The 27,863-nt window shown below is 41.8% G+C and overlaps 3 protein-coding genes across 3 annotated transcripts in view; all 3 read right to left on the bottom strand.

Moving 5' to 3' along the window:
- The window catches only part of HOXC10 (homeobox C10), a 130,009-nt gene that overhangs the window by 98,095 nt on the left and 4,051 nt on the right, over positions 1-27,863 (bottom strand). The window contains exon 2 of the mRNA XM_035100236.2: positions 26,032-27,627. Coding sequence (XP_034956127.1) covers positions 27,350-27,627 — 278 coding nt within the window. The 3' untranslated portion in view covers positions 26,032-27,349. The remainder of the gene's footprint in view (positions 1-26,031; positions 27,628-27,863) is intronic.
- HOXC8 (homeobox C8) lies at positions 10-9,575 on the bottom strand. Its single transcript, XM_035100211.2, has 2 exons — positions 5,045-9,575; positions 10-3,348 (listed from the first exon to the last, which is right to left on the bottom strand). The coding sequence occupies exons 1-2, from the start codon at positions 5,478-5,480 to the stop codon at positions 3,056-3,058; spliced, it is 729 nt and encodes a 242-aa protein (XP_034956102.1). The 5' UTR covers positions 5,481-9,575; the 3' UTR covers positions 10-3,055.
- Positions 9,569-26,037, bottom strand: HOXC9 (homeobox C9). Its single transcript, XM_035100227.2, has 2 exons — positions 14,896-26,037; positions 9,569-12,975 (listed from the first exon to the last, which is right to left on the bottom strand). The coding sequence occupies exons 1-2, from the start codon at positions 15,452-15,454 to the stop codon at positions 12,722-12,724; spliced, it is 813 nt and encodes a 270-aa protein (XP_034956118.1). The 5' UTR covers positions 15,455-26,037; the 3' UTR covers positions 9,569-12,721.

Genomic DNA, 27,863 nt, shown 5'->3' with positions numbered 1-27,863 from the left:
TCTCTCTCTCTCTCTCTCTCTCTCTCTCTCTCTCTCTCTCCCGCTCTCTTTCTTCAGTTATTTAAATATTTAAAGACTTCAATGTTAGTTTTTGGAAGTTAAGAATGTTCTCAGCCTCCCAGTATCTTTTCCAGATTCAGTTTACTAAGCCAGGATGTATTTTAGGAATCTTGCAATGCCTTATCTGGGGTATCAGTATAAACAACCTGTCCACTTTCATACCAAATACCATTGTGGGATGAAGTCCATTTCACCGCAGGCCAGATATAATAATATTATAGGAATACCACCTACTCACCCTCTCAATATTGTGTGTGTGTGCCTGTATATGTGTATGCACACACACACACACACACACACACACACAATCTCTCTGCATGTGTGTGTGAGTAAGAAAGAGAGAAAATAAAATGTTTGCCAGTATTATTTTGTCAAGCAAAGTGTGTTTTGCTTACATTCACACAATGGAAAAATATTCAGGGTGTTCCTCCAGTTTGCTGATTGTGCTCCTGAACAAAGTATTTCTTATAAATAAATAAGTACAGCCCATCGCAAAGCCCCCCTTTTAATGTCTCCATTATGTCTCCTTCCGGTCGTTTCATAATGTAGATATGGACAGGGACGTGAGACACACGGAATCCTTCCAGCTAATTTCCGTCTTTGCACACTTTCACACACACACACACCACAAAATATTAGGTGTGAAATGGCGAACTATGACATTTTCAGTGGACAAATACTCGACCTGCCCCCCCCATCATAGCTGCCCAGTTATCCCTTTTTTAAAGGGAAATTCCCTTATGCTGAATAGGCTTCCTCGTGAGAAAAGGGAAAACTTGGCAGCTATGCCCCCCATGCCAGTGGAAGGAAGAGTGTCGCTGTTGATATGCTTTAAAAACGTAAGAAGCTAAAGAAAACCATTGTTATACTTTACAGCAAAGCAAGAAGTAATATATTAGTAGAGGTAGAAATTTGGAGGCTAGCAACAGAACGCAAAGCTTAGTTTAGACGAAGGTGGGGCTTGAATCTTTGTAACGCGTCTGTTAGGTGCAGGGCGAGCCATTGTATATTTAATGGGGCTTACTCCCCAGTAGGTGTCTTGAGGAGTTCAGCCTAAGAGATCTTCTCGTGTGAATTCATAGCACCAGCAGTGAACTGATGGTCATGGCAGAAGGAGTTTCGCCTCCTCTCTTTGTTTACCCAGTTGCTGTCTTGATGCTAATCCTTAAGTGACACCAAGTTCCACGGATCTCCGTGGCATTCCAGGCTTAAGGCTCTTAACCCTAGTCTGTGAACGTGTTAACGTAACGCCTCGTTTCTTTGGAAGTGAAAAGCCTGAGTCTTGGTTTTGAACTGTTAAGTAACTTGAACGTATGAATCGTCCACTGCCTTCTGCAAAGACCTCCTGAGTCAGTGGGTGTGGATTTAAAGAATTGGCAAACTGCTTAAGAAAGCCACAATCCTTTTCTTCCCCTCAATTTTTATTGTTTATTTACGTAATGACTCACGTATACAATACAAATCCACGGTCGCCAGAATTGGATTTCTGACAGAAATTGCTACATTCAGAGTTTTGAACACGCAGAGAACGATGGTTTACATAAAACAATGACAAGTGTGTATGTTTTTGTGTGTGTGAGAGAGAGTGTGTAATTCGAGCATGTTGCATTAACAGATAAGTCAAGACAAATAGATAACTATACATTCAGTGCAATTTAAGTCCTAAACTACATTATAAGCACAATAAAAGAATACAATACTGTGCGTTCTTATCTAGGCAGTTTCAGTTGTTGGGAATTATTTTTTTTCCAAGAGAAAATAAGCAGCAACATACGACAACAAAACCGCGTTACAAATACTTTCAAAGCATGACTCCTTCTATAGGTAGTGATAAGATACATTACAATGTGTTTTTTTGTATTTTTCTTTTTTTTCTTTTTCTTTTTCATTATTATTTTCTGCTACTTAGTAGCTTGCATTGGGGCAATACACAACTCCTCTTTAAAATGATTCGAACAAGTTTTTTGTTTTTTATTTTAAGTATGTGTAAGCCCCCACCTTGTTGCTAATAGATGATTATTGCAGGTTTCCCATTAGGTAGTATGTTAAGAATTTCGAGTGCTCACACGAGTAATATAGTAAACAACACCCAGAGAAATCATTAGGTGGTTCCGTGTCCTTCACAGCTATCCTAAGCACGTTTCCTCAAACGTAAGTCCCATTGATTTGGCTGGGGCTTCCTTCCAAGCCAAAATGCCTAATGCTATAGCTTTTTCCTGCCAAACCGCAGGGCGTATATAGGTAGACACAACATACAGATATATTCATAGATAACTAATAAGCATGTGGTGCTGTCTTCAGGCATGTGTCAAGCCTCCATCTTCCAAGAAGAAATTGTCCTTTAGTAGCTACTGATTGGCACAGCTAAAAGTTAAAAATAATAAATGGACCTTGGCATGGAAGGGCACATAGGTAGATAGGGATGTTTGTTTGTTTTAAAGTTAAGACTAAGCATAAAGCGTTTTCATACATTTCCTCCCTCCCTCCCTTTACCTTTTATATTATTAAACTTGGGGAGGTGGTTAAACCTGGTCGAGAAGAAATAGGAGTCCTTCCTATCCCAAATAAATATGTAAGATCCTTGTATTTGCTGACAACTAAAGCAAGGAGTAGAAGGGGGTGGGGTCACTGCTGCTGGTGGTGATGGCGAGGAGGTCCATTCGTCTGGAAATACATAGTGCTGGGTTTAGGACTGGATCTGTAAGCCAGACCTGTTCTATAGTTATTTCACCGGAAGCCAAACACACAAAAATGTTTTTGTTTTTTAAAAAGTTAAAATTATTATTATTATTTTTTTAAAAATGCTGCTATAAGGAAGGGGGGGAACTAAGGGAAGTCCTATGACAATAAAAAGGGGGAGCTACAACTCTTTTGACAGGTAGTTACTGTTGTGTGTGAGTCTCTCCATTCTATACTCTATAAAAGCGAATGACCGTCGTAAACATCTCGATTTATCATCTGCCATAAAACGAGGACTTCAAGGAGCTGAGAGAGATCAGTCCTTGCTTTCTTCTTTTTCCTCTTCTTCTTTTTCCTCTTCCTCGTTAGTTTCCTCCTCCGTCTTCTCCTCGTCCCTGGCTCCGGGGAGTTTATCCTTGTTGTTCTCTTTCTTCCATTTCATCCTCCTGTTCTGGAACCAGATCTTGACTTGCCTCTCTGTCAGTCCCAGGGCGTGAGAGACCTCTATACGCCGCTTCCGTGTCAAATAGGGGTTGAAGAGGAACTCCTTCTCTAGTTCCAAGGTCTGGTACCGGCTGTAAGTCTGCCTGCCACTGCGCCTTCCGGGAGCTGTTGAACAGGCAACAACAACAACAAATAACTTGTTAGGGTCTCTTCTCTCAGCTTTGATTCTGCCTTCATGTCTCCTAATGACAACAGACCACTTCCCACCCACCCACCCACTCCCCTCGCCACTGTCTGTCTCCCACCTCCTACAGCCCCTTCTAGCATTCCAACAGTCAAATGAAAGAAAACATATATTGAAATAAAATTACCTTAGGAATCGGAGTTCCAAGGCAGACCTCCTGCCATACATTCCTCCCCCTCCTCCTCCCCTGTCTGTGTGCAAAATTTACTTTTGACTTCCTAGTGCAAATGCACTTTTTTAAAAAAATACTTCCTTGTTTCTCGGTTTTCCTTAGTAACCCTCAGGATAGGTATTCCACTACAGTTTCTTTTAGTTTTAATTTTTTGGGGTGGGTGGGTATTTTGGACTCTGCTGCTGCTTTCTGTGTATCTACTTAGGGATCCATATGCATGGCTGTAGCAACATATATACAAACGTTGAAAAGGCACCCAAAGCCAACCCAGCAACAATAATTATAGTAAAAGACCACAGTGTGTATGTATTGTTATTTCTTACATACGAGGTTGTTGTTGTTGTTGTTGTTGTTGTTGTTGTTTTTAAACAACAACAACCATCCCTCCCCCCCCCATTTTGTTATTATCGAGATTTTTATTAGAGGCTTGCCTGGAAGTCAGAATCGTCAATCATAACAATAACTTCTAATATTCTGTCCCGTGTTATATGTCTGATTTGAAGCCTTTCTGAGACATCTTTACACAACTGTGTTTTAAAGAAGGGGCGTTATAGCTAAAGCTGTCCTTTAATTTCCCAGTTAAAAACAAGCAAACGAGCCTTCATGTGTTTTGAATTAAAAAGACTTCTGAGCCACATTCTAAGAGGGTGAAACTTGTGCTGAGCAGAGTATTAGAGAATTCTGTGGGCATTTTGGCACAGCTCCTTTCAGTAAAGTTACTTTTAATACAGCAATTTGTAGAGTCGTTACTACTACTGCTATTATTATTATTATTATTATCGTCATCATCATCATCACCGTCGTCATCACCATCATCTCTAAGTGTTCTTAAGTCTTTTCCTTAAAACAAAAATTTGTGAACAAAGTTGCCCTTCAAAGTTTACACTTTAAATATTAAAGATCTCTAGAAATATTCAAATGATCTGCAGCGATATTTTATTATTATTAAAGCTCACCTTTTAGCCCAAGACGTCAAGCAGTTAGGAAAAGCTATATGACATTTCTGGGGGGGGGGGGGGGGACCCAGCGTATTATCAACATGCTAATAACCTCGTGGGAGCTGTATCTTACTGCTCTCCTCGAGGCAAGCTATTTTTAAAAAAGTTTTACTTTATTGTGATTTAAACCCAGAAATCGCCTTACTGCCTTTTAAAGCCAGCTACAGCCTTGTTTACTATATATATATATAGTATATAGTATATTAGTGTGTATATATATATATATATATATATATATATATATATATATATATATATATATATATATCCCCTCCCGAAACAGGAAGAAGAAACATTATTGCAACCAACCCTACTATTTATCTATCTGCCTTTGCCTGTCTCTCCAAAATTCAGATCCACCCCCCTTCTCTAAAACCCTTTCTTTCTTTCTCTGCTTAAATAGAAAAGAACACATTTAAGGAGGAAGAAGAAAAAAATGGTCCTAACCGTGAGGTCTCATCCATGGGAACATGAGACTGGGAGAAGAATTTTGATTTAAATGCCCTTGTCCCTCGCTAGAGTTACTGTTGGAAGAGGATTTACAGTCAGGATATTGTACCACGGCCGCCTCTTGCTGGGCACCATAAAGCGACTGCCTTGGTAGGGCTTCGTATCCATAGAATTTAGAAGCGTCTCCGTGGCACGCCAGGGCGCAAGGATTTTGCTGGTATCCAGAGTTGGAGATGCTGGAGGTTCCGTGGTGGAAGAACTCTTGGACGTGGTGTGAAGGGTGTTGGAAGCTGGGAGCCGTGGTGCCCGGACCGTACACGAGAGCATGGCTTCTGCTTACACTTTGTGGAAATCTGCAATCGTAGTAAGTTGGTTCCAGAGACTCGCCGCCTTTGTACTTGGAGAAAAGAGGATTTACAAAGTAGGAACTCATGGCTCTCGCATGAAAGGAAGAAGGAAACCAACCTTTTACCACCACCAAAAAAAAAAGTCTTTAATTCTATAAAGAGATCAGTGCTAAGGACTCTCGCTCTCGCGCTCTCTGGACTCTGCAAAGTCCTGGTTAGTGGCTGGTTGTGGCTTTTTTTTTTTTTTTAATGCGCGCGCTCTCTCGCTCTCTCAAAGACGTTTCATAGTGCCTGAGTGGGTATGGCTGCTTATGCCTAATGCTCTTGACTTCTCTTATATCCGTCGATAGGTAGAGCTCTCTCTCAGTTTCTCTTACTTCTTCCCTTCCCTTTAACACCACAGGCAAATTCCTCAAAATCCCGGTGGTGAGGCGCTCTCTCTCTCTCTTTCTTTCTCTCTCTCTCTCTTTCGCTTGCTCTCACACGCGATCTGGATTCATCAATCCACCACACCAAGACAGGCTAGGAAGAAAATGACAAGGAAATCGGGGGGTTCGTGGGGTGACGGGGAGGTGAAATAATCAGCCCTCAGAAGGAGGATAGGGGGAGAGAGAGAAAAACACACACACACACACATACACCCTCATATCTAGTGAATGGAGCAGGGTTATGAAAGGTGCGCAGTAATACCCTTAGGTGCACCTTCTCTCCCCCACCCCACCCCTATGCTACGGAGCCTCTTCACTTATCTGAGCAAATACATGCGCCGGCGAGGTCAATTTAGGTTACTTCAACAGGTAATAGGTATAAAACGCCAACCCGGATCAATTTTTGGGGGGAGGGGCAGAAAAAAAACACCGGATAGCTTTAGGAGGCCATATTACGATGACAATCAAGGGGGAACCCCCCCCCCGTCCAAAACTCAACCCCCTCCCCAACTCTAGCAATGGAACTGTCCTTATTTATGTGTCTGTCACTCTTAGGGGGTGTTATGATTAGCGGGGGGGGGAACAAACCCCTCGTTTAAAACACACAGAGAGAGACTGAGAGAAAGAACATAGGGAGCCTAGAGTATCTCAGCTGGCTATGAATGCCCTTTGTATGTATTTTTGTGTGTGTGTGTGTGTGCCTTTTAAACAAATAAAGATTGTAGAAAGAATATGATTATATTTTCTTTTTTTGTCTTTGGACCAATGGTTCGATCTTGCCATCTGAAAATAATTGGAAGGCGTCACTTGAAGGAAATAAGTATACCCTGCCCACAGGAAATGTCTCGTCCAAGTAGTTGGGAAAGTGGGGCGGAGGGAGATTGAAGGTCCACAGGATATGAAGGGTTTCCTGGGTTGTTGTTTTTTGTGTGTGTGGCAGAATGTAGGATCTATCTACCTGCCCCCGTCGCTTTTACCAAATGGTGGGTAATCGTTCGCATGTCTTATGCATGTAGTCGTATGTAGTATCCATGTATTGCAAACATCTCTCCTGCCCCCATGTACTTTCTCCATTCCAGAGTGACCATTGGCTGAATACTTTCGGTTGTGAGGCTGCTTTTTTTTTTACGACTGCCTTAAAGAACCCAGGCTATTAAAACAGAAGCATAAAACCAGCAGCTTTCCCCTCCTTCTAAACTTTGCAAATTAATATTTCCTGGGCTGGTTTCTTTCTTTGCGAGGCTGGGAGGAGGAGGGGGGAAGCTTCTTAAATAAGAGACAAGAATCAGGCACACTTCTATAAATTAGCTGTTCCCATGGCCCTTTCATAAACTCATCAGCAACCCCCTTCTCCCCTCTCAAAATCTCTTCTTGGGTTTCTCTTTCTCCCTCCCCCTCCCTTTCCCCAGAAAATGGCAAGTAAATGAATTTCAGAGGGTGGAGAAAACCAGAATTGAGGAAATCCCAACTGTTCTAATGTGTACAAAACCGTAAAACACTCTTGGAAACACATCCATGGACATATTTTGCCCCCCCCCCTTTGTTAACTTATATAGCCTGACTTCTTACTTTCCTTTGTCTAATTTCAACAACAAAAGTCTGTTGCCAGGTTGTAATTTCTCCCCTCTCCCAACAAAGGCTTACTTACTATGAGGAGGGCAAGACTTAACCAAGGCTTACCAAATAAAATAAATAGATTCTTCTTTCTTTCTTTCCAACACATGTAACAACTGAATGGGTTAGACCTTAGCTTAATTGGCAGATACGGCTCAGAGTCAATAGAATTCTTGCTCAAGGACAGTGATCAATATTGCTTTCCAGTTTTAAAATTCCAGTGGCCAAACCTTCCCCTTATTGAAATGTGTTTAGTGTCAGGATATGTAAATTCAGGTTTTACGGTACATGTTCTTGAACATTTTTAAGCAGCTGATGGGAAGGCAGAAAGTTGGTGAAATGTTTTCCAACATCATCCACCATGCAGATCTTTTCAAAAAATAATTGAAAAATAGCATTTGCAACTGAACTAGGGCATAAAGGAAGAAAATACAGATGTTTGTGATGTTCTGAGAGTTAACAGGAGAAAATGCAGCGAAGAGATCGATAATATTCATGTAGAAAAGTATTTTGATTCAATTCTGCTAGATACAATTCTTTTATTGGAAGAAAACCATCATTTTGTCATATAAGATGCATAGAAAACGCCACGCTTCTTGTTCATGGTGGAGTTTTACATGTATATGTGTGTGTGTGCATGCAAACAACAATATTTCATAACTAGCTTGGTATAACCGATTGTGTTGTCCATTGTGGTTTTTATCTTTATTTTCAAAATGTAATGTTCTTATTCCATACACAAAACACGTCTGCTACTTAAAATGTGATTGCTTTTCTTAATTCAACTGTATCTTGACTTTAATAAAGAAAAACACATAAAATATATTTTTCTGGCAGAGGATTGATATATTTGACAAGCTGTCGATGAACTGAATATTCCTTTTCTCACTGCATATGTGTATTGCGTCTATGATTGTGGAGAGCTATGCAAATCCAATTTCAACGTTTATTTTATCTAAAAGATTCAGTTAAATAAGAAAAAGCCTGTTTCTGCTCCAACCCAGAATTGACATTATTTTGTAAACCATAGCCGGGAGTCGCAGGTGAGAGGTGTTGTATATACTTATTTGTTGAGGTCTGTTTTTCTTACAATCTCTAAGAGAGGCCTAAAGGTGCGAACTGCAGGCTTTGTAAGTAAATCAGCTAATCGCTTCTAAGATTGAGCAACAGCGCCATCTTGCGCCAGCTCTCCCCAAAGCACGCGCTTTCAAAACATAACCTTTCAGTTACAAAAACAAAACAAAAAACAAAACAAAAAGAAAAAAGAAATGGAGAAAGACCTCGCATCATCAATCACCGCGCTCTTTTTACAACCCCCATTTCCCCCCCAGTACATGAATCCACTTATGTCCAAAAGGAAACAAAAACGAAACAAAATCTGATTTTACATAATGTGGGGTGAATAAAAACATATCGAATGTGATGATCAAGATGTGCATCCATCATTCAGTCAATAAGGGACCGAAATCAGATTTTGGTGATTATATATAATTGTGTGTGTGTTGTAATAATGGCAGCACATTTCCCCATTTTTCATGTTTTCCCCTCCCTCCACAAACCCTAAAAATACCCATCACCATAACAACGACAACAGTGCACACACATGCGCGTGCACATGGACATACAATCCATACCCAAGCAAAATGCAGCAGCTTCTATAATCTCTCCTGCTAACCTCCCCCACCTCACAGCGCTCCCTGTTTTAAAAGACACCCCCGCGTGCCCCCTAGCTCTCCTTCCTCTGCCAAGGATGGGGGGCTATAATGGGGTGTATGCATGTGTGTGTGCGCGTCTGTTGTTTGTTGCTGGTAGACAAAACATTCCAATAATCCGGTTTCAAAGAGAAGAGCACCCACCTTATTTAAACCATAAAACAATTAAGGCCAGACGTCTAGCCGGTTCTGTGGTCCTGTTTTGTTCACTTCTATTCAGTGCACCCAGCAGTGAGACAAACAGAGTTGTAAAACTGGCATTTTTGGGCTGCGGAAATGTACCTATGGGGTTGCTTTCAAAGCTGCTGTATCCTGTCCTTTTTGTGTCGACTACAAAGGAGACGTTTTTTAAGCTGAAGATGAGAGCACTTTCTGTTTCACACACATATACATTACAGGATAGATGGATGGATGGATAGATAGATGGATAGATGATAGATAGATAGATAGATAGATAGATAGATAGATAGATAGATAGATAGATAGATAGAGTGTGCATAAACACACAAATATGAAGAATTCACAGAGAAGGTATCTGCAGGGAAAAAGGTGGTCTTGCTGGAATCTTGCCTTTGTTTAAAAATAATGCGCTAACCACGCCTGGAAGCCTGGACTGCATTTGAAACACAAATCAACGATTTTGATCTTCTCCACTGCTAAGGCTACAATCCTATGCACATTTACTTGAGAGCAAGCGTCATTGTGTTCAATGGGAGCTGACTTTTGAGTAAACTTGCAAAGAGCCGGAGGACTCTATCTGACTCTGAAATGTGTGTGTGTGTGTGTGTGTGTGTGTGTGTGTGTGTGTGTGTGTGTTTACACACATACAAATGTCACACAACACACACACACACACACACACACACACACCAAGCATCATCCTGGATTTTTGGCAGAAGACTTGCACATGAACTATAACTGTATTCTTCCATTAAAACCCGCACACAAAGCAAGCCAGAAGAAAGCACTAGGAGGCGGGGAGGGGGAGAGAGAACAACAGTCTTATGGAGACAAAGGAAGCATAACTTACATTCTTTTCGTCCCCATTAGCTCCAATGGGAGTTCAGCCCTGCTGAAGTCTGTCAGGGTAGGGGTGGGGTGAGGGAGGGAGGGAGGAAGAAAGGTGAAAGAGACTGCATCTTTAGTAATCTTGAAAATGAGGTCTGGTGGAATTGGAAGGTTCTACAAGCATGGTGAAGGATCAAAGTTAATAAAACGGCCTCTCGGTGGGCCGCAGGTCTGTCACCGAGGTGGTGGTAGACAGAAAGAGAGAAAGAAATGAAGAGAGAGGGGGGGTATTATGGAGATTGTTTCCTTTTTGTTCCACCTCACCACAAACGCACAAATCTAAAAACAATTGCCATAGAAGTTATCGTTATTATTATCATGATTGCTGCTCGGGAAGCTTAAAAAGTGGGAAAATACTAAACGACCATCACTGTGTGGAAGGTTGGCTTTTAGCAATGTTCTTGCAGCTCCTGAATGTCTGTGTCCCCCACCCCCCCACCCCCGACTGTATCTTGAAGAACATCAGCGGATGAAGGCTAAAACAGATTTTGTTAGCGATTCTCTTCCGCCCATCAGTGTGTGTGTGTGTGTGTGTGTGTGTGTAAAAGCTCCTTTCGCCTTCCTAAGTAAGCAAATAAATAAATAAATAAATGAAGCCACAAACCGGTATCTAATGAAACGAAAAGGCAGAAGCTTTGCAAAAGAAATGTTTTATGACATCAGCGGGGATAATGGCTTCCAGATTTTGTATTTATTTATTCGTTCGTTCGTTCCTTGAGAAGGTTGGATCCGGCTGGGCAAACCCCAAGCCGCGATTTCCCTACCCGGCCTCCATCCCCCCCCCCACGATCTGTTTATCATTAGAAAGATTAAAACAGTGCTGGACTCATTTCATTAAAGAAAGAGACCTCATAACAAGTTGTTATGCTGAGACATCTCCTGCCTCCTCATTTGTTATCCCTTGGTCTTTCATTTAGCAAGCTTTGGAAAGGACCTTCGGAAACATCCATTCGTAGGGGAGGATAAAATGGACTCTTAAAAAAAAAAAAAGCAAAACGAAAATCCCTTGCCTCCCCCCACCCTCCATCCACCTCGTGTCACTTAACTCGTCCTTACGCAGTGCAAACAATCTGATTTTTTAACACTCACAGATTTGCCTTCTGCTAGCCTGTGGAAGTGAAGGAAAGCGTTTTGTCCAGAAACTTGTTTCTTTACAGAGGGGCTGGAAGGAGAATCTTCCAGTCCTCAACTGCACTTCTTAATCCCTAAAAATAAAATTAAAAAACCCTTCTTTTGGCGTAAACTATTATCATCTCCTAATTTCCATCCTTTCCTATCTGCACTAATGCGAACAAACCATTGACTGTTGCTTTCTTGATACATCACACCCGAAAGTAATAAGATGACTGGGCCCCCAAGCAACACAGTAACGTATTTTTGACACTTAATTGATAATCCCAAAGAGTTCTAATACTCTTGTCTCCGATAGATAACAAAAGGTAAGAATGTTGCATGAACAACTACTGCTCACACGTATTTAATCTCGTACATATAGTTTGATTGCCCGAGGCCATAAATTAGTACAATTAATTACCCTAGACTAAAATGTGCAGTACACACTCACCCTTACCCAAATGTCTCTTTTTATGAGACTACCACTATATAGACGTACAGATATAGATATATGGAATCGGGGGCGGGAGGGAAGAGAGAGAGAGAGAGAAAGAGAAAGAGAAAGAGATTGGGGGGGGGAGTATGTTGTGAGCGGAAGCTCTATTATTTTACTATCCTATCGGACTTCCTGAAAGAGGGCATTTTCCCAACAGTTTTCTCCCTCTCTTCCAGGGGCGTATTTTCCGAAGTTATGTCTTTAAGAATTCAAGGCAAGGTTTGCAATCCATGTGCAAGTTTGGGGGGTGGGTGGGTAAGGTGTGATTTCTCCAAGAGAGTTTAAAAGATAATAATAATAATAAAAAAGACACCTCGACTATCAAAGGTTGGTTTTTCTCCTCTTTTTTTGTGACGTTAGGTATATATTTACAGAGAGCTGCTCTACTATAGCAAAACATAACAGCATTACAGAACGGTTCTGTGACAATCATAGAAGACACAAATAAGTACACCAGAAACGTTGAACACGATGACAGAAACATTGTTTGAGCAATCACCCCCTCTTTTTTCCCCTCTTTCTTCTTCTTCCCCCCACCTTTCCTTTCCTTTTGTACAAAATATGCAGCCACGACGTCATGAAATAATAATAATAATTAAAAACAAACAAACCACTGGATAAATTTAACTTACGAAATAAAATACTTTTTTTAAAAAAATTCAAGTACTTTGCTGTTTTCTGAAAAGAAAAGGAAATGTTTATTTTTAGTTGTATTTTTTTAATTTTTTTTCTTATAAAAGCACTCTTTTATGTCTTTTGCTCCAGAATGGTTGCTGTGTTTAACTAATTCTAAACACTCATCAGCACACGGAAAAAAGTCAGAAACACTTCGAACCCCAAGGAAGGAAGAGCCAGCGCCTCGGTTTCTCCATTGACTTGGAGAGACTCGGCCAATTTCACTGCTGCTGCTCTTTACTAGTATCGGTTTTCTCCTTGTTCATTTTCTTCATTTTCATTCGCCTGTTCTGAAACCAGATTTTGACCTGGCGCTCCGTGAGATTAAGAACCCTGGCCACTTCATAACGGCGGTCCCGTGTTAGGTACATATTGAACAAAAACTCCTTTTCCAATTCCAGCGTTTGATACTTCGTGTAAGGACATCTTTTCTTCCTTGTAGAACGCGCATGAATCCAATTTGCCACGGGATTGTCTGGAAAAGAAACAGTTCGGCAGTTTAAACATATGTTTGTGTGTATGTGTAAATATATACCAGTAACTGAAGTTGGTGGACCCCACAGATCCAGATACATCCATTTATTATTCTTCTGGGTTTGTTTTTTTAAAAAAGTCCCCTCTGTTTGGCAGCATGATCCGATCAAATCTGAAGTGACCTTCAGGATAGTTTAAGGGCGTGTGTATTCTTTTATAGAACATGCACTGCACATCAACGTTAACGGCAATGAGACAGTTCTCAATGATTTCTGGTGGAACAAGTTTGCATTCTGCTTCCGACTGTTATACTGTTTTCAGCTAAGCTATCTGTTGTCTCCAGCATGTTGCAGTTTAAAAGAAAAACTGGAGCAATGAGTTTAATAATAACAATAATACTATACTCCTGCACATGAACACTAGTAGGAGTAATCCAAGAACACAGTAATAAAGAGTCAAAATTCACACCACTTCACAGGCCCATAAACTCTGTTTACAACCATTACTCTCCAACCCCCTCTCTATAACCTTCCCACTGATGGAACTGCTGGCATTTTTTTTTAATATCTTGAGAATGCCCCAGGATAAGCCTACTGACTCCAAGAAAAATATTTCCCCCTCTCAATCCCAAAGCACCTTATTTTATACTAAACCTCCTTCTATCGTTGTTAGGGGGAAGTCATAACTTAGACTTCCTCTTTTTGAGAGGTTTGGAGTCAGTAAATATGCTCCTGATTCAAGGCTACTTAAACAACTTCCCTAGCTGCATTCTCTCCATAGCACTGTGTACACACATATGCACACACAAAGCGCACATACTTCTGCCTCTGTGCTGACATGGCACAAAGACACAGAAGTTACCAGGATTAATCTGCACCAACATTTGATCAGATTGTTAGGCCCGAAGGCTTTGTAAACACCTGGCATGGGTATGATATTGTGCTGTGTGTGCATGTGAGCGTCTCTGTGTATATGAATAAAAAATGATGCACAGAGACATCCAGAATATACACACAAATTCCTGGCATGAAGTTGGCTGGAGATCCATATATTTTGCATGCTGTTCTTTGACTCCTCATTGCCCAGAAACAATCACCCACACTTAAATGGCATATGGCCACTAGGAAGTGAACATTTTACTGTGCAGAAGAATTATTACTTTTTAAACTAGCAATGCACAAATCCTTGGGATGCCCCAGATCTGCTCTTTTGTCAGTGTTCAAGGGCGTTTATTCTTTTGCTCCTTTCCCTAGCACGTTGAACTGTATAACCCTCACCAAAAAATGTAAGTGGTCCACTGTTCTTTCAAAAGATCCCTCTCCTCCATTTATTAAATTATAGCTGGTTATTTACCCTTCTCCTAGTCCAAATCTTTTGCTTTTCATAATTTGCACTCATTTTCTCCTTCTCTCCCACCACTACCAGCCAGGGCATGCTCTTTTGCCTTGATGCAAAGATTTTATGAATCATGCCTGCCGACCTCCCTTTGAAAATAAAGAAATACATATCCATGTTATTTTCCCTCCCACATGCCCAAACTATTTCGCTAGCCAGACCCGTTCCTCGAAAAGTACGAACGAGGGAGGGCAAAGAAGGGAGGGCATGAGAGAGGTTATGAATATTTTATCAAACAAGTGGATTCTCCAAAGTGAGGAAACAAAATAATAACGATCATCATCACCATCACCACAGAAGAGATCCCCCCAACTCCCTTCTCCTCCCGCCCCTCTTTCCCCTAAACCAAACAAACTACAAGCTGCCCTTATGATCTTCTAAGTCAGGTTTTTAAGCCTGTCCAGTTGGAGTTTTCAAGGCATGGATGCCAAGAATTCTAAACAGCAAGGTAATTTCTTTTTATTGAGTACTGTGCAGGAGGGCTGTAATGCCTTCCCGGTTGTAAACAAGAATGACTTCGACTTACTAGGGTCCAATTCGGTCTTTTCTTCTTTGTGTTTGTTGGAAGCGATGGCCTCAGATTCCGGGGAGGGAATAGTCTGCGGGGTTCTGTCCCTGAGATCTCCCGGGGATCCGTACATATAATCCGGATAACTACGTCCATCCACCGGTCCGCAGTCCCTGCGGCCGTGGAAGGCGTCGGGCTTAAGCCCGTAGTGCCGGCTGCTGGTTGGAAAACCTGGGAAAGAGACAGCGCCGGAGATAGGCTCCAGCCAAGTGCGCATATATCTGGTGTCAGTTCCAATGTGAGGCTGGTGGGTGTACGGGTGGTAGACCACGGACGACTGGGAATGCACGGGAGCCCACGAAGTAGTAAAAACGGCCGGTTTGGGGGCAAAGCTGCAGGATGGAAAATCTGCACACTCCGGTACTAGTCCTGAAGGTCTAGCTGCTGCAGGGTGAGAGCCAGTAGCTGGGAACCTTGATGCCAACAGTTCTTCGCTTTCATGACTAATCAAGGAATCTACATAATAGTTGCTTATGGGACCAGAAGCCGACATTGTTCCCCCCTCTTTTACATTCATAAGATTATTGTATGAACTGTATGTGTACTTTTTATCTTCTCATAGAACAATCAGGGCAGGTAATTATTTTTTCAGCCTTTCCTAGTTTGTCATTGGCTCCCAGCTCTCACGTGATTGTATTTACCCAAAAATACAGTGTAGATCAATCCGCAGGTCTTTTTTTTCCCCCTTTCCCCTTCCCCTCTTACTATTTTTTTCTTAAATAGCGCCTATGCGTCTTGGGTTTTCATAAAACTCTTGAAATAATGCAGTTATTAGCAGCGGTTGGTTCTTACGTGCCATTAGCTGAAAGGCGACTCCCTCGCTCGCCGGCTCGCTCGCTCTGCGACTTGGCTTTTCCATAGCCCTGGTATTAATGAGCCTGCAAGGTATCTGGTGTAGCAAGGTATCACAGGAACTATTTCTTGACGCAATTTGTCTCTGTCTGGTCTCTTTGCTTCTACAGCTTGTATTCTATAATGGATACATTACATGGAATATCTTTAAAGTGGGAGGGGGTCGGTTCAAGGTCCTAGCAGAGTTGCACTGCCGGTTCACCCCCTCTTCAGCGCCAGCCCATGAATGGCTATGGGCATTATATATTTTTTCCCTTTTTTTGCCTGATTACAGGACCTTTTGTCATTTGTACTAGGAGGCATATTCGTCAGCTTATTTAGCAGCAAAAAATCTTGGGGTCGTGTACTCTGACTTTACATCTATCTAGATATAAATAGATAGCTAAATATAGACAGATATTTCTATGTATATGTATATCTATGTGTGTGTATGAGTGTGCATGTATTTGTAAGTTTGTGTGTGTGTGTATTTATGTGTGTATGTGTGTACACACACACACACACACACACACGAGATAACTATCTTCTGGGAGGGACAAGATGACCTTGTAAAGCATGAGTGGAAAATAATAACAAAAAATGTGTCTCTCATCTTTGTACTCTCTGAGAGGCTACATTATTCGGCAAGTAGCCGTGGATGTTTTTATGTCCTTCAATAAAATTTTTACGAGGATCATTTGATTGTTCATAAATGTGTCGTTCATTAAATAAAACTGTACGAGTAAGTTTCACTTATAAGGCATAGCTGGGAGTGAGGGACTTTTTGTATGTTCAGAGACCAAGCCAGGGTGTAGGGTGTTTCTTTCTCTTTTTTTCAAGTATGGTCTGATTTCTTGGTTTTATTGCTGTGCTTATTATTATTATTATTTAAACAATGTCATTGGAACTTTTTTGTTTACCAAACCGTCTGCAGAACTTCACTGGAAGATGTGTGTGATATGTGCGTTGTGCTTTAATAATAACCTTTGCTTGGGAGAGTGAGTAGTAGGTAAAAGAGCTTGTGCCCTTAGAGGTCTGGAAGGATGGCGCTGGTCGCTTGTTTTGGGAGAAGAAATCTGCAAAAGGATTACACACACACCCCGAAAAAAAAACTGCAACAAGAATAGCAACATCATCAATAACAGCAGCAGCAACAACAACAATAATAACAACAAGAAGAGATGGATTATTATTTTTACATTGACGAAGAGGACTCAAGATTTCCCATGTAATAGCAGCAGAGGCGGCTTGGAGGTGCGGTAAATTTGCAACAAAAGGTGGGGGGAAGGCACAAGAAAGTGTATGCAGGGAAGGTTATGGAGGTTCCAGGGAGAGACAGAGAGAGAGAAAGGCAGAGGGCAGAGAAGGAGAGATGAGGGGGCATGTGCCCCTGAGGGATGCAGTATCCATCAGTGACATTACACTCGACACAGAGTGTGCAGGTCCCCCTACACACACACACACACACACACACACACACACACACACACACGAGCAGGAGTGGGTTTATTTTAGGCACCTTGCTTGGAAAATCTGAAGAGTAGGGAGAAGGAAGGAGACACAGTCAAATCCTTGCAGAAATCTCTCCCGTTGAAAAAAAAGGACTCTGGAGAAGTTCCTTGAAGGAGCTGATTAAATATTCCAGACTGCGTCTTAATTCAAGAGTTCTTGATTATTTGTACACCAGTCTGCCATAGTTGATGTAGAGAAAATAGTGTTTTTTATTTCATAAGGAGCACACTTTAAATAGAAATGTACTCCTCTCTCTCTCTCTCCCTCCCTCTGTGTGTGTGTGTGTGTATCCAACAAATCCAAATTTGAAAACAGTCTTGCTGTGAAACCTGAACCAGCCATCTCCTCCTGCCCACTATGCTCATACCGTTTTCAGCCTAGCACTTTCTTGAAGGGAAATATTCCTATAGGAGCATAATATGTCCTTTGGCCTTTCCTGAGTTCATTTTATCTGTCAATCACAAGTCTCCAGTGACTTCATTTCTCCTTATTCTGAACGTTCGAAGGAAAGCTAATACCCGAGCCATCTTCTAATCCTTTCTCGAGGCGTCCTCTATGCAGAAATTAAGAAGAGGGGAGGGGAGAATATGCAGGGAAATGCTCCGAGAAGATGAAATGTTCACTTGGGTTGCACTGAAAATATAATTTTATTTACAAAAATAAATATTGCAGAGGAATGGTAATTTGCTTAGACGTACTCTCTTCCTCTCTCTCTCTCTCTCACACACAAATATACACTTTCTGCTCAGAGGAAAAATAATAATAGAAAGTGCAATGGCGCTCCCCCCCGCAAAACGACAGAAGATCTAACATGTAATTAACACATCAAGAATCGTGGATTATAAAAGAAAAGGGCGTGGAAAAGTAAACACGGTAGTTAACCTTAATACAAGGAAGGTCACTGAAATATTCTTGGATGGAGCATTTTAATGTTTACACAAAATGAAGCCTAACAGCCAAGGATGTCTTTATTTATAAGGAGGACTTCAAACCACCACCACCACCCCCGCATTTAAAAACAACTTTCCCCAGTGTTGCAGGTTGTTCATAGCCAATGATCCTCTAGGACTTGTAGTGCAATGCCTTCCTCGTTCAAGGAGTCCAGTGCCTGGGAGTCGAACTAGAAGTCGAGGGAAGGGAGCAGTTTGTCTACAGATAAAATGAAGACATGTCCTTAATACTGAAGGAACAGATCAGTTTTTAACCGCATGCGTAACCGCAGGACATAACCAGAGACCGTCTGAAATAGACTGCTGTTTGTATACTTCTACCCCATGGATCTGTCTACACGGGAAAACTTAGGCTGACCTTTGTGGCGAAGAAATTATTGTTCTGAAACATTTCTCCTTTCGGAGATGGAATCCCAGCCGGAGAGGTTGATCATATTGGCATCAAAGGTATAGTTTTACCTAGAAGATTAAATGGCTACGTTTCTACGCGTTCTGCCCAGCGTCTCAGTCTCAGCGACAGACGAGTGAGTGTCTCTCTATCAAAATCGTGTCCCTTTGATGGAAGACAATCAGTCCTGCAGTAATGTGGTCCACGTCTGCTTCTTCAGTCTCCTTTATGATGAAAGAAGCTAACTATGGAAAGGGGCTTGCTGAATGATGATGATGATGAAGAAGAAGAAAATACATTCTAAAAGTTTTATTTATATATGCAGCATGCGTATATATTTATTTAGTAGATATAAAAATCCCAGGTCGTCATTTGTGATGTGAATGACGAGGGAGGGGGGGGAGTGACCCCGGCTGGTGTTTTATTGATCCTCAGTATAGACCTGGCACTAAAAAATCATTATATTCTAGGCTACTTCCGCCATTTTGGTAGTGTATGTAGGGAAACTTGAAGAACTATCACCTAACACCCCCTCCTTCTATCCACGAGTCTCTCCCCCTCTCCAGTTTTTATCTGCACATAACTGGATTACTGGAACTCAGTACGACTCCCATCTCCCTCTTAAGGCCTCCGTAATGAGAATCCAGCCATCAAAGGATGGCTGCACGCCTAAAACCCCTATATAGCCCTGTTTAAATCGTTAAGTTTCCCACCAGCTTGGCTCCCCCCAACAGAAGCACTAGCTGCCTTGGCGTATTCTTCATAACTCCACGCTTCCCTTTCCATGGACCGACTCCTGGCCTAAGGCACCCAAGGCTTCAACACCACACACACACACACACACACACACACACACACACACACACACACACACACGACTCCTGAGTGAGCAGCTGCTGGATTCGCACCAGGAAGCTGTGAGGAAGTGGGGCAGGCGAGCCACCGCGTAGCTTTTTATAAATAGTTCCCCACAGTGTCGCTGGCTAACCCGAGGACGAGAGCTTTGGAACAACAAACTTCCAGCGAGGGCCCTGGAATTAGCAGACCAAACACGCCACCCTTGACACGCAGACCAGCGGCGTCTCTTAAATCGCATTCCTTCGCTCCGAGTTTCCACTTGGTTCAATAAACACCGTCAAGTTCGGATTAAAAAATCCACTTTTCTCCTCTTCTTGGGAACTCCCGGCGCACCGTTTTCGCATCCCCTGCAGGCCCCCACAGCTGTAGGCTGAAGGCGTCGCAGTGTTGACAGCCCTTCATAAGCGAAAGCAAACTAAGCATAAAGTCAAGCCTTGAAGTTTCCCCATGTGGAGAGACCCCTTTTTTTTCTCCCCTCCCTTCCCTTCCCAAGCTTTGAAGAGCTTGCGATCCTCCGCAGGCTGGTTGGGAAGGAAGTGGCAGTGAAATCAACGAAGCTTACTTCTAAGTAGAGGCACTTCGGATCTGGGTGTGGCCTCAGTTTTGTCCTCCTGCTCCTTGAGATGATAATTTCTGTGCTGCTTTAAAGTCACCCTCTCCCCCTTCATCTCCCCGCTACCTTCTCGCTTAGCCCTTCCTTGTAGAGAAAATGTTGCCAATAAATATGTTGACTACCTGATTCTCTTTAGCCCTAAATCCGATGTCCTCCTAAGTTAACAAATTTCTGCCACACGCTACAATCGATGGTAATAATAATGATAATAATAATAATAGGTCTCCAACTGTGGAAAATTAGATTTCCTTTTGATTTCTTAAATATATAAGGGTCAGGGTCGTGTGTGTCCTGCCTCAGCCTCCCCTCCCCCCGTAAACTGATGGGAATTATGTATTTATTTCCTATGGACGTGATCTTTAAATTCAACCCCAGGGTAAAGAGTAAAGGAAGACAGAAAGAAGCAGGCCGCTTAAACTGTACATTCAATTTAAACTTACTCTGGAGGAGTTTGTACCTGTTTAATGGCCTCCCCCCCCCACAGCCAACCCCCTTGCTTGTTGCTAAGAATTTTGTCAGATGTTATGACTTTGGATTCCAGACTCTTTAGTGCTTGGAGGTGGAGGCAGAAGACAATAAATTCCGAAGTGCAATTAAACCTCAGGACCAATTTATGTCACTGTGTTGTGGTGTCTTAAACAACAAAAAACCCAAAAAAAATCAGGAGAGAAGAAGAAGAAATGATAATAATGCAGGATCCCGGGAGCCAACAAGGGGGCAACAACATTTAAACGAGACATAAAATGGTTGGTCCCCTGAGCCATATCTTTGGGGTAACACACACACACACACACACACACACACACACGGCCAAGAGATTTCCAAAATCAAGCGAATACAAAAAGACAGCCAGCCTAGACTCACCAAGCCCAGTGCCTGGAGAAAATAACCACAAAACCAACACCTCAACATATTTCTATACCTCCCCCCCCCATTGTCTTCCTTTCTACCGAGACAGGCTGTAATTATATCCATCACAAGATAAGGCTACTTCCAGGATGCAAAGTTGCGTTGTCTGCTTTTAAAAGCGGCTGTCGAGGAGCTGTCGAAGAGCTGCAGAGCCGGCTAGGACTGGGAGGTGTTACATGCACTTTAAGCAGCGAAGGCAGCATTTACAAACAAGGGCAAGTTTCAACTGAAGGCGGACGCATTCCAACCCCAAGCTGCAGCTCCACGCACAAGCTCCTTCGCTAGGCCTCATTATACCTGCCTTCGGCACAGCAGTCTCCCCTAGGGCTGAGCAAAAAAAAGGAACTTTCTCTTGACAAACCCACGCACACACAGAGTCACATGCCAACAAAACATCGCACACAGACGGACACCCACCCACCACCCTTCCTTGTACTCCATGAAACAATCTGGACCGTTCTTTGGACTTTCGAGGAACTATTTAAATGAGGCAGTAATTATGCGAAAGAATACAGGGGGTGGGGAAAAAGAAAACATAACATCTAGGACAGATTCATTTGCATTTATCACTAGAAGGCTGTTGAGGATTAAATTATATGCACATACAGATATCAATGAAAGAGTTCCAAATCTCCATCAGAGACTGAAGGAATATTCAAACATGGTGAACTAAATTATCTTTACCAAACTAATGGCTCCCCCCCAGTTAAAAGTAGACACCTCCTATTCAATACCCCTTGTCTGTACAGTATATGCAAACATACCTATACACATATAGAGAGAGCATGCATATGCACACATACCGGTACTTAAAAGAAATGCAAGCACACACACCATATATGTGTGCAAACATTCGAATTATACACAAATATAACACAGGCTATGAACACTGGAAATAATTGAAATCAATAGGTGTATGTGCAGTTGCTGGATTGTGGCCAGTTAATGTGTTGTGTGGATAAATAGTTACGTTGATAGATGTATTGATCTACTGATGTGGGTGGGTGTATCTTTGCATCGTTCCCAGCACCTTCAAAACTCTCAGAAACTAAACGATTAAATTGCAAGGAACAGCAGCATGTAGGTCTAAACACAAAGACAGAAGCCTTTTGAAGTTACACCTGCTGTGAAACGCAGAATAACAGCAACATACACAAGAAAAATGAAGCGGCACTGGAAGCCCACATTGGAAAGATGCTAATATTTTATATGCATAACAACAAACCCCGGAAAGGACAAGTACGTTTTAGCAAGCGAGCAAAACAATATTTTGTCAAGGGAGAGATGTACAGGAAACAGCACGAGATCGTCATAATTACACATGCTCTCACATAAGAGATAAAGGAACTCGGTGCAATAATGCTTAAGTCTGTAAATTCTCCGCTTTCATCCAGATCTAATAGTATCGTTTAAAGGAGAAAAAACACAGTAGGGGAGGATTTAACTTTTATTACATTTCTTGACTTGGGTCGATTAAACATATATTACTTTAGACTTCCCTCTGTACATTGGGGTAGTGGTGGTTAAATTAAACTTCATAACTGCATGATAGATTTTTTTTCCCCTCACCACCCTTCTTCATACTGTTATAAAATAAAAAGGAGCTGATCTGAGAATTGTTAATATGGAGAGAAGGGAAAACTTTCCCGTACATAATGAATAGTGAGACCAATCAATTACCCCAGGACTATTGCGCATAATTATGGTCTCTGTAATCAGACATATTTATCTGTTGAAATACTAATTTACAGTAACAAAGCACAAAGGATGAATCTTTGCATTTATTAAAACGTTTAAAGCTCAGAAGGAATGTCTGTGTGCATTCAACCTTAGGGGGATATCGAATATAGCCGCTGTCCATACCACGTTTACTTTGAGCCAAAGCCAAGCGCGTTTGCATGCTTTTCAAAAAGGCGGATATCTAACATAATAAACCAAGACAATCATCTAATAAAAGCCGAAAGCCAGCTTGTTTACTTCCTTATGCAAGCCCCCTTGCAAGGCCACCACGTTAATTTCTCTCTTGCTTATTACAAAGCTGATTGAACTTAAGTCGAAGGAACATCGGATCCTCTCATCTCTCTTGCAGAAAGTTTGCTAAGGAGATTTAAGCATCAAAATTAAAAAGCAGGAACGAGAAAAGGGCAACAGCAGTGCAACAACTTTGCAATGAAATATGCAGCAAGGTGGGGGGAAAGCCCGATTTTGAAAATAAATGTTTCCTACTCGAAATACGGTCTGCCATCTTGCCTCTCTAGAAAGACAATGCTGGTCTTCATAACCCTTCTTCCTCAAGCTTAGGGGAAACTTATATAATGACCGTACAATCAGCATATTACAAAAGAATCATACATTCCTTCTGAAATATTACAGAAAATGTGATGACTTTGTGTTCCTTCTTCAGGATGCCTCCTTCGCATTGCTTGAGAGCGTGGGTGGGTGGGGGGTGCCTCTCCCTTACTTCTTCGAGGATAACCCTGAACCTCATACAGAAGGATAAAACTGGAGGAATCTCAACTCAACATTCATTTTCGCAATAGATAAACAAAACAAAACAAAACAAAACAGCACCTTTCTCATGGAACTGCCACCTTTGCATTGCTGATCTCAAATCAACATTTATGCCCCCCATTGGCAGCAACAACAACACCACACACCTTTATCTCGAAATTGTGATCTTCTCATAGCTATTCTTTTCCCTTCCAACCCTCCTTTTAAAAAATTAATCCTTAATCTCCACCACTACCACCCCACCCAAACGTCAACCACCAGCGCAACAACTTGTTAATCACATAACTGAGCAGAGTCAATGTTTTTAAGTCAACAGTTACTTAGCTTTCACAGATCTCCTCAGTAGGGTAAAAATAAAGCAGATTCTATTCCAGTCTATGTTCAGAAAGCTACAGTGTGACTTGAGCTCTTGCAAGTGATAGCCCACCCTGGATTTTAGCATGTAAAATGGCTATTAAATTTTAAACCTGAGCTGTTTGGATTCTTAAGGAGACAGAGCGAGCCTTGGCTCCCCGTTTACTGCTTTGTTCTTCAATGCACCTTCAAGGAACATAATATGCTATAACTTATCTGATTTAATACTCAGAGTACTGGCCAGGATATGGCAACAGGAGATTGCCATAGAAGTTACTAGGCTGTAATTTTAGCCTTCCAATCACCGTCAACGTGCCGGTTTATTGAGTGCGCGCACACACACATATATATTAGCATCAGTCACCACACATATTCTTTGGAGATATTCTTCTCTTGGATCCTTCTCAGAAATCTGAAGCATACGAAAGAACCAAAAACAGAGCACACGGAAGACACAGATAGAAAGAGAGAGAGGGCACCCGGAACACTCACGGGTGACACTCGGACAACTCTCCAGGCCTTAACTTGAGCCAACTCAATAATTCGATGAGGAATTCTCAAGGAGGGACCCCGTTTAGTCCGCCTTGACAACAACGTCAGCCAGAAACAATAGCAGCCGGCAAAATCCATCTAAGTCCATAAGTAGCCGTATGTGGTTAAGGGAATTGGAGTGGGAGACTCTTGGGGAAGATTGGGGGGGGGTACTTTAGTGCGAACCTGCTTCCATCTACCCAGTCATGCCCCCCTTTTGTCTCCCCCTCCCTCTTTCTATTTTTGGAATGGGAAAAAATCTGCACGAAACATTTTGCTCTTTTGGATTCCCTGCGTTATATATATATATATTATTTGCTATATATTTTATTTTTTTATTGTTTCTCAGCTCTGATCTCGTTGCATGTGAGTAACGGAAAATGAGAAGGAGAGGAAGAAGAAGAAGAAGAAGACAAGGAAAAGGGAAGATTGCCCTTGATGAAGACTAACTGACGTAATTAAGGCAGTTTCTTGTTGCCGAGTTAAAAGCCAACCCCAACAACATGAAACTACCTAAACCACGGATCAGCTGCATGAAAGGGCGGAAGATCCACACTCATTTCTGTCAGAAAGGAGGAAAGACAAAAGAGGGGAGGGGGGAGAGGGGGAAGAGAGAGAGAGAGAAGGAAAGAGAGAGAGGAGAAATCCAAGCCCTTTGTGGGCTCTGCTGTGGTGTCACGGCTGCCTCTTCGCACGCCAAAGTCAGGAGCCAAGCAACGCCAGAGCCAAGCCATCATCCCCAAGAAAACATTCTTCAAATTAAGGCAACATCTTTAATCTCTTCATTAAGATCCCCCCTTTTCCTCCCCCTTCCCCCTCCTCCCCTTCCCCCTCCTCCCCTTTTAATAGAATCTGCAGTCAACTCTCCCTGCTAGTTGTCTGTGTCTCTGCGGTTGAAACGTTTAACTGAGCTGCTTGAAAATCCCTGAATTATAGCACACTCCGCTATCCTTCATTGGCAAAGTGGCTCTGTTCTGACATTATCCATTTTCAATTGCATATGTAACTGCTATTGCAGCTTTTCCCAAGGAACGGGGAAAGGGGGGGGCGGGAAGAGAAAATCTACAAAGAAAAGGGGGTTGGGGTGTGTGTGTGTGTGTGTGCACAACATTCCGAAATACCACCAAATGTTTCAGTCTTCCACTGCCTTTAGAAGCCCATGGCAGCCAAATTCTGAAATCCAAAGGCATGTTAAAGTGAACACCCGCAAATGAAACATGCTCGGGATAGCCATAGCTCCGCCACCCTATAAACAAACCAACCAAAGACCTCAGACTCTGTGGTGTCTACCTCTTAGCAAGAGCCCGACTTCATCACGAGTAAGTTTTTAAAAAGAGAGAGAGAGGGTGGGGAGGGTGGGGTAGGGTGCTGGTGGATCAAAATGGAAATCTAGGCACCACCGTTCCTCAAGCCATGCAAATTCTGCTCTAAAATGAGCTGTCACACAGGAATAAGGAAAACTCGAACCGAAAAGACAACTCCGAAGAAACCCAACCGAACGCCCCATCCGTGTAAAAGCTCAGTCGCTTCAAAGTGGAGTTCACATCCATTCCGCCTTTGCCTTGGGTATACACACAGAAGCACAGTACTGCTTGCACCTCAGACATGCATCTTAGCCAAGAAATCGTCTGTCTTACCTTTGCACGTCTTCCACCGTGACACCCCATTCTCGGTGTTTGTTGTTGATGATGTTATGTGAGAGGCTGGTGTTTTGTTTTGTTTTAATAAAAAAAGTGTATTCCTTTTTTTATTTAAATAGAGGGATCTCTTCCAGAGGAGGCAAAAGGAGCGTGCCTTTCCTTTAAAAAGAAAAAAGAAAAAAGAAAAAAAAGACCCAATGCCATGAGGAGTCTGCATCCCAAGAATGCTGCTCTGCTTCTGACTTGCTTCCCTCCTCCACAGTCACCTTTAAATGCATCTTTTACTGCTGCAGCACATTATATTTGCAGATCATAAAATCCACCTCCAGCGCTTACCAAGACTGTCCTGACATTACTGTTTTATGACCTTGACTTATTGTGGTCACCTGGATAATATTTAAATCAACGTTATGGTCTCTCACTTATATTAAACCCGCTAGGATACTCTCCTGAAAGCCTTAAAAGGATGAGTCCTGGGGAAAAAATACTCTACATAGAGAAATAGAAGAGGGGGGAGCGTGCTTCTTTTGGTGGTGGTGGGGTCACTTTGAAAAATACCCAGTTGTACACGGTTCTAAGAAATTTATTTGGCTCCATAAAGGAAGATACATGCAAAGGATACCACATACAGAATATATTTAAATAACAGTCACAAAAGGAAAACCCCAGACGTCTCCCCCCATTATAAGATATCAATACTCCTTTATTATTTTCTTTTCTTAAATATAATGGTCGATAGTACCAGCTCATTGGAAGGAGAATGTATTACTATACAATGTGAGCATGTTCTCACTGCCACTTCCATGTACAGACACATAATGCAATTCATTTTAGCCATTATCTTTATTATACAATAGGCAGGCTACACCTAGGATATGAAAAGCAAACTTTCAGACGCACCTAGTCCCCTAAACATAAAAAGGCAATAGAAATAGGTCCTTCAGTGTTTTCCCCTTTCCTTTCCTTTGTGCTGCTCGTGAATAACTTAAACATCTTAGAAGCTGTTTTTTTAGCAACCGCCTTACTCTTTATTTTACATAGAAACATTGATGCAATATATATATATATTCTCATGCTTATACCGATGGATGCGCCTTCGCTCTACAAACTGTAAATACCCAAATCATAGAACTGCACACTAGCCTGAGGTCTTGATTATTATTATTATTATTATCTCTCTCTCTCTATCTCTCTCTCTTTCTCTCCCTCCCTCCCATACGCATTGCATTTATACCCAGGGGAAAAAATTAAAAAAGAATACTGCACAAGATTTGTAATGATTCCCACCCCTGTCCCTTCCCTTTATTGAACATTTTCAAGTGAAATTAAAATTGGAAGTCAGTTCGCGAATTCGATTCTCTCTGTTCATTTTCTTGAGTTTCATCCTGCGGTTCTGAAACCAGATTTTGACTTGTCTGTCTGTTAGATTAATACTCTTGCTAATCTCCAGGCGGCGCTCACGGGTCAAGTACATATTGAATAAGAATTCTTTCTCCAGTTCCAACGTCTGGTGTTTAGTGTAAGGACATCTTTTCTTTCTTCCGCTCTTTGCTGTCAGCCAATTTCCTGTAGTGTTTTCTGCCTTTATATCCTCTGTTAAAAATAATATTATTATATAAGTATCTGTGGAATAGCAAAGAGAGTTTCCTAGGCTTAAGACTGCATATATTTTTTAAAGAAAAACAATAACAAAAAGAGCACCTTCTTTTAGTAATACAATAATCTCTATACTATACTCAAATAAATGTCTCCGTCTCGCTTGTTTATTATTTACAGATGTTAGCATTCTAATTAAACCATTGCTGCAAGCTAACAGAACCCAGTGTCTC

The sequence above is a fragment of the Zootoca vivipara genome, chromosome 2 (genome assembly GCF_963506605.1).
Source record: "Zootoca vivipara chromosome 2, rZooViv1.1, whole genome shotgun sequence".
Classification (NCBI taxonomy): domain Eukaryota; kingdom Metazoa; phylum Chordata; class Lepidosauria; order Squamata; family Lacertidae; genus Zootoca; species Zootoca vivipara.
The sequence above is the reverse complement of the archived record's forward strand: the minus strand, read 5'-3'. Positions and strand labels throughout refer to the sequence as shown.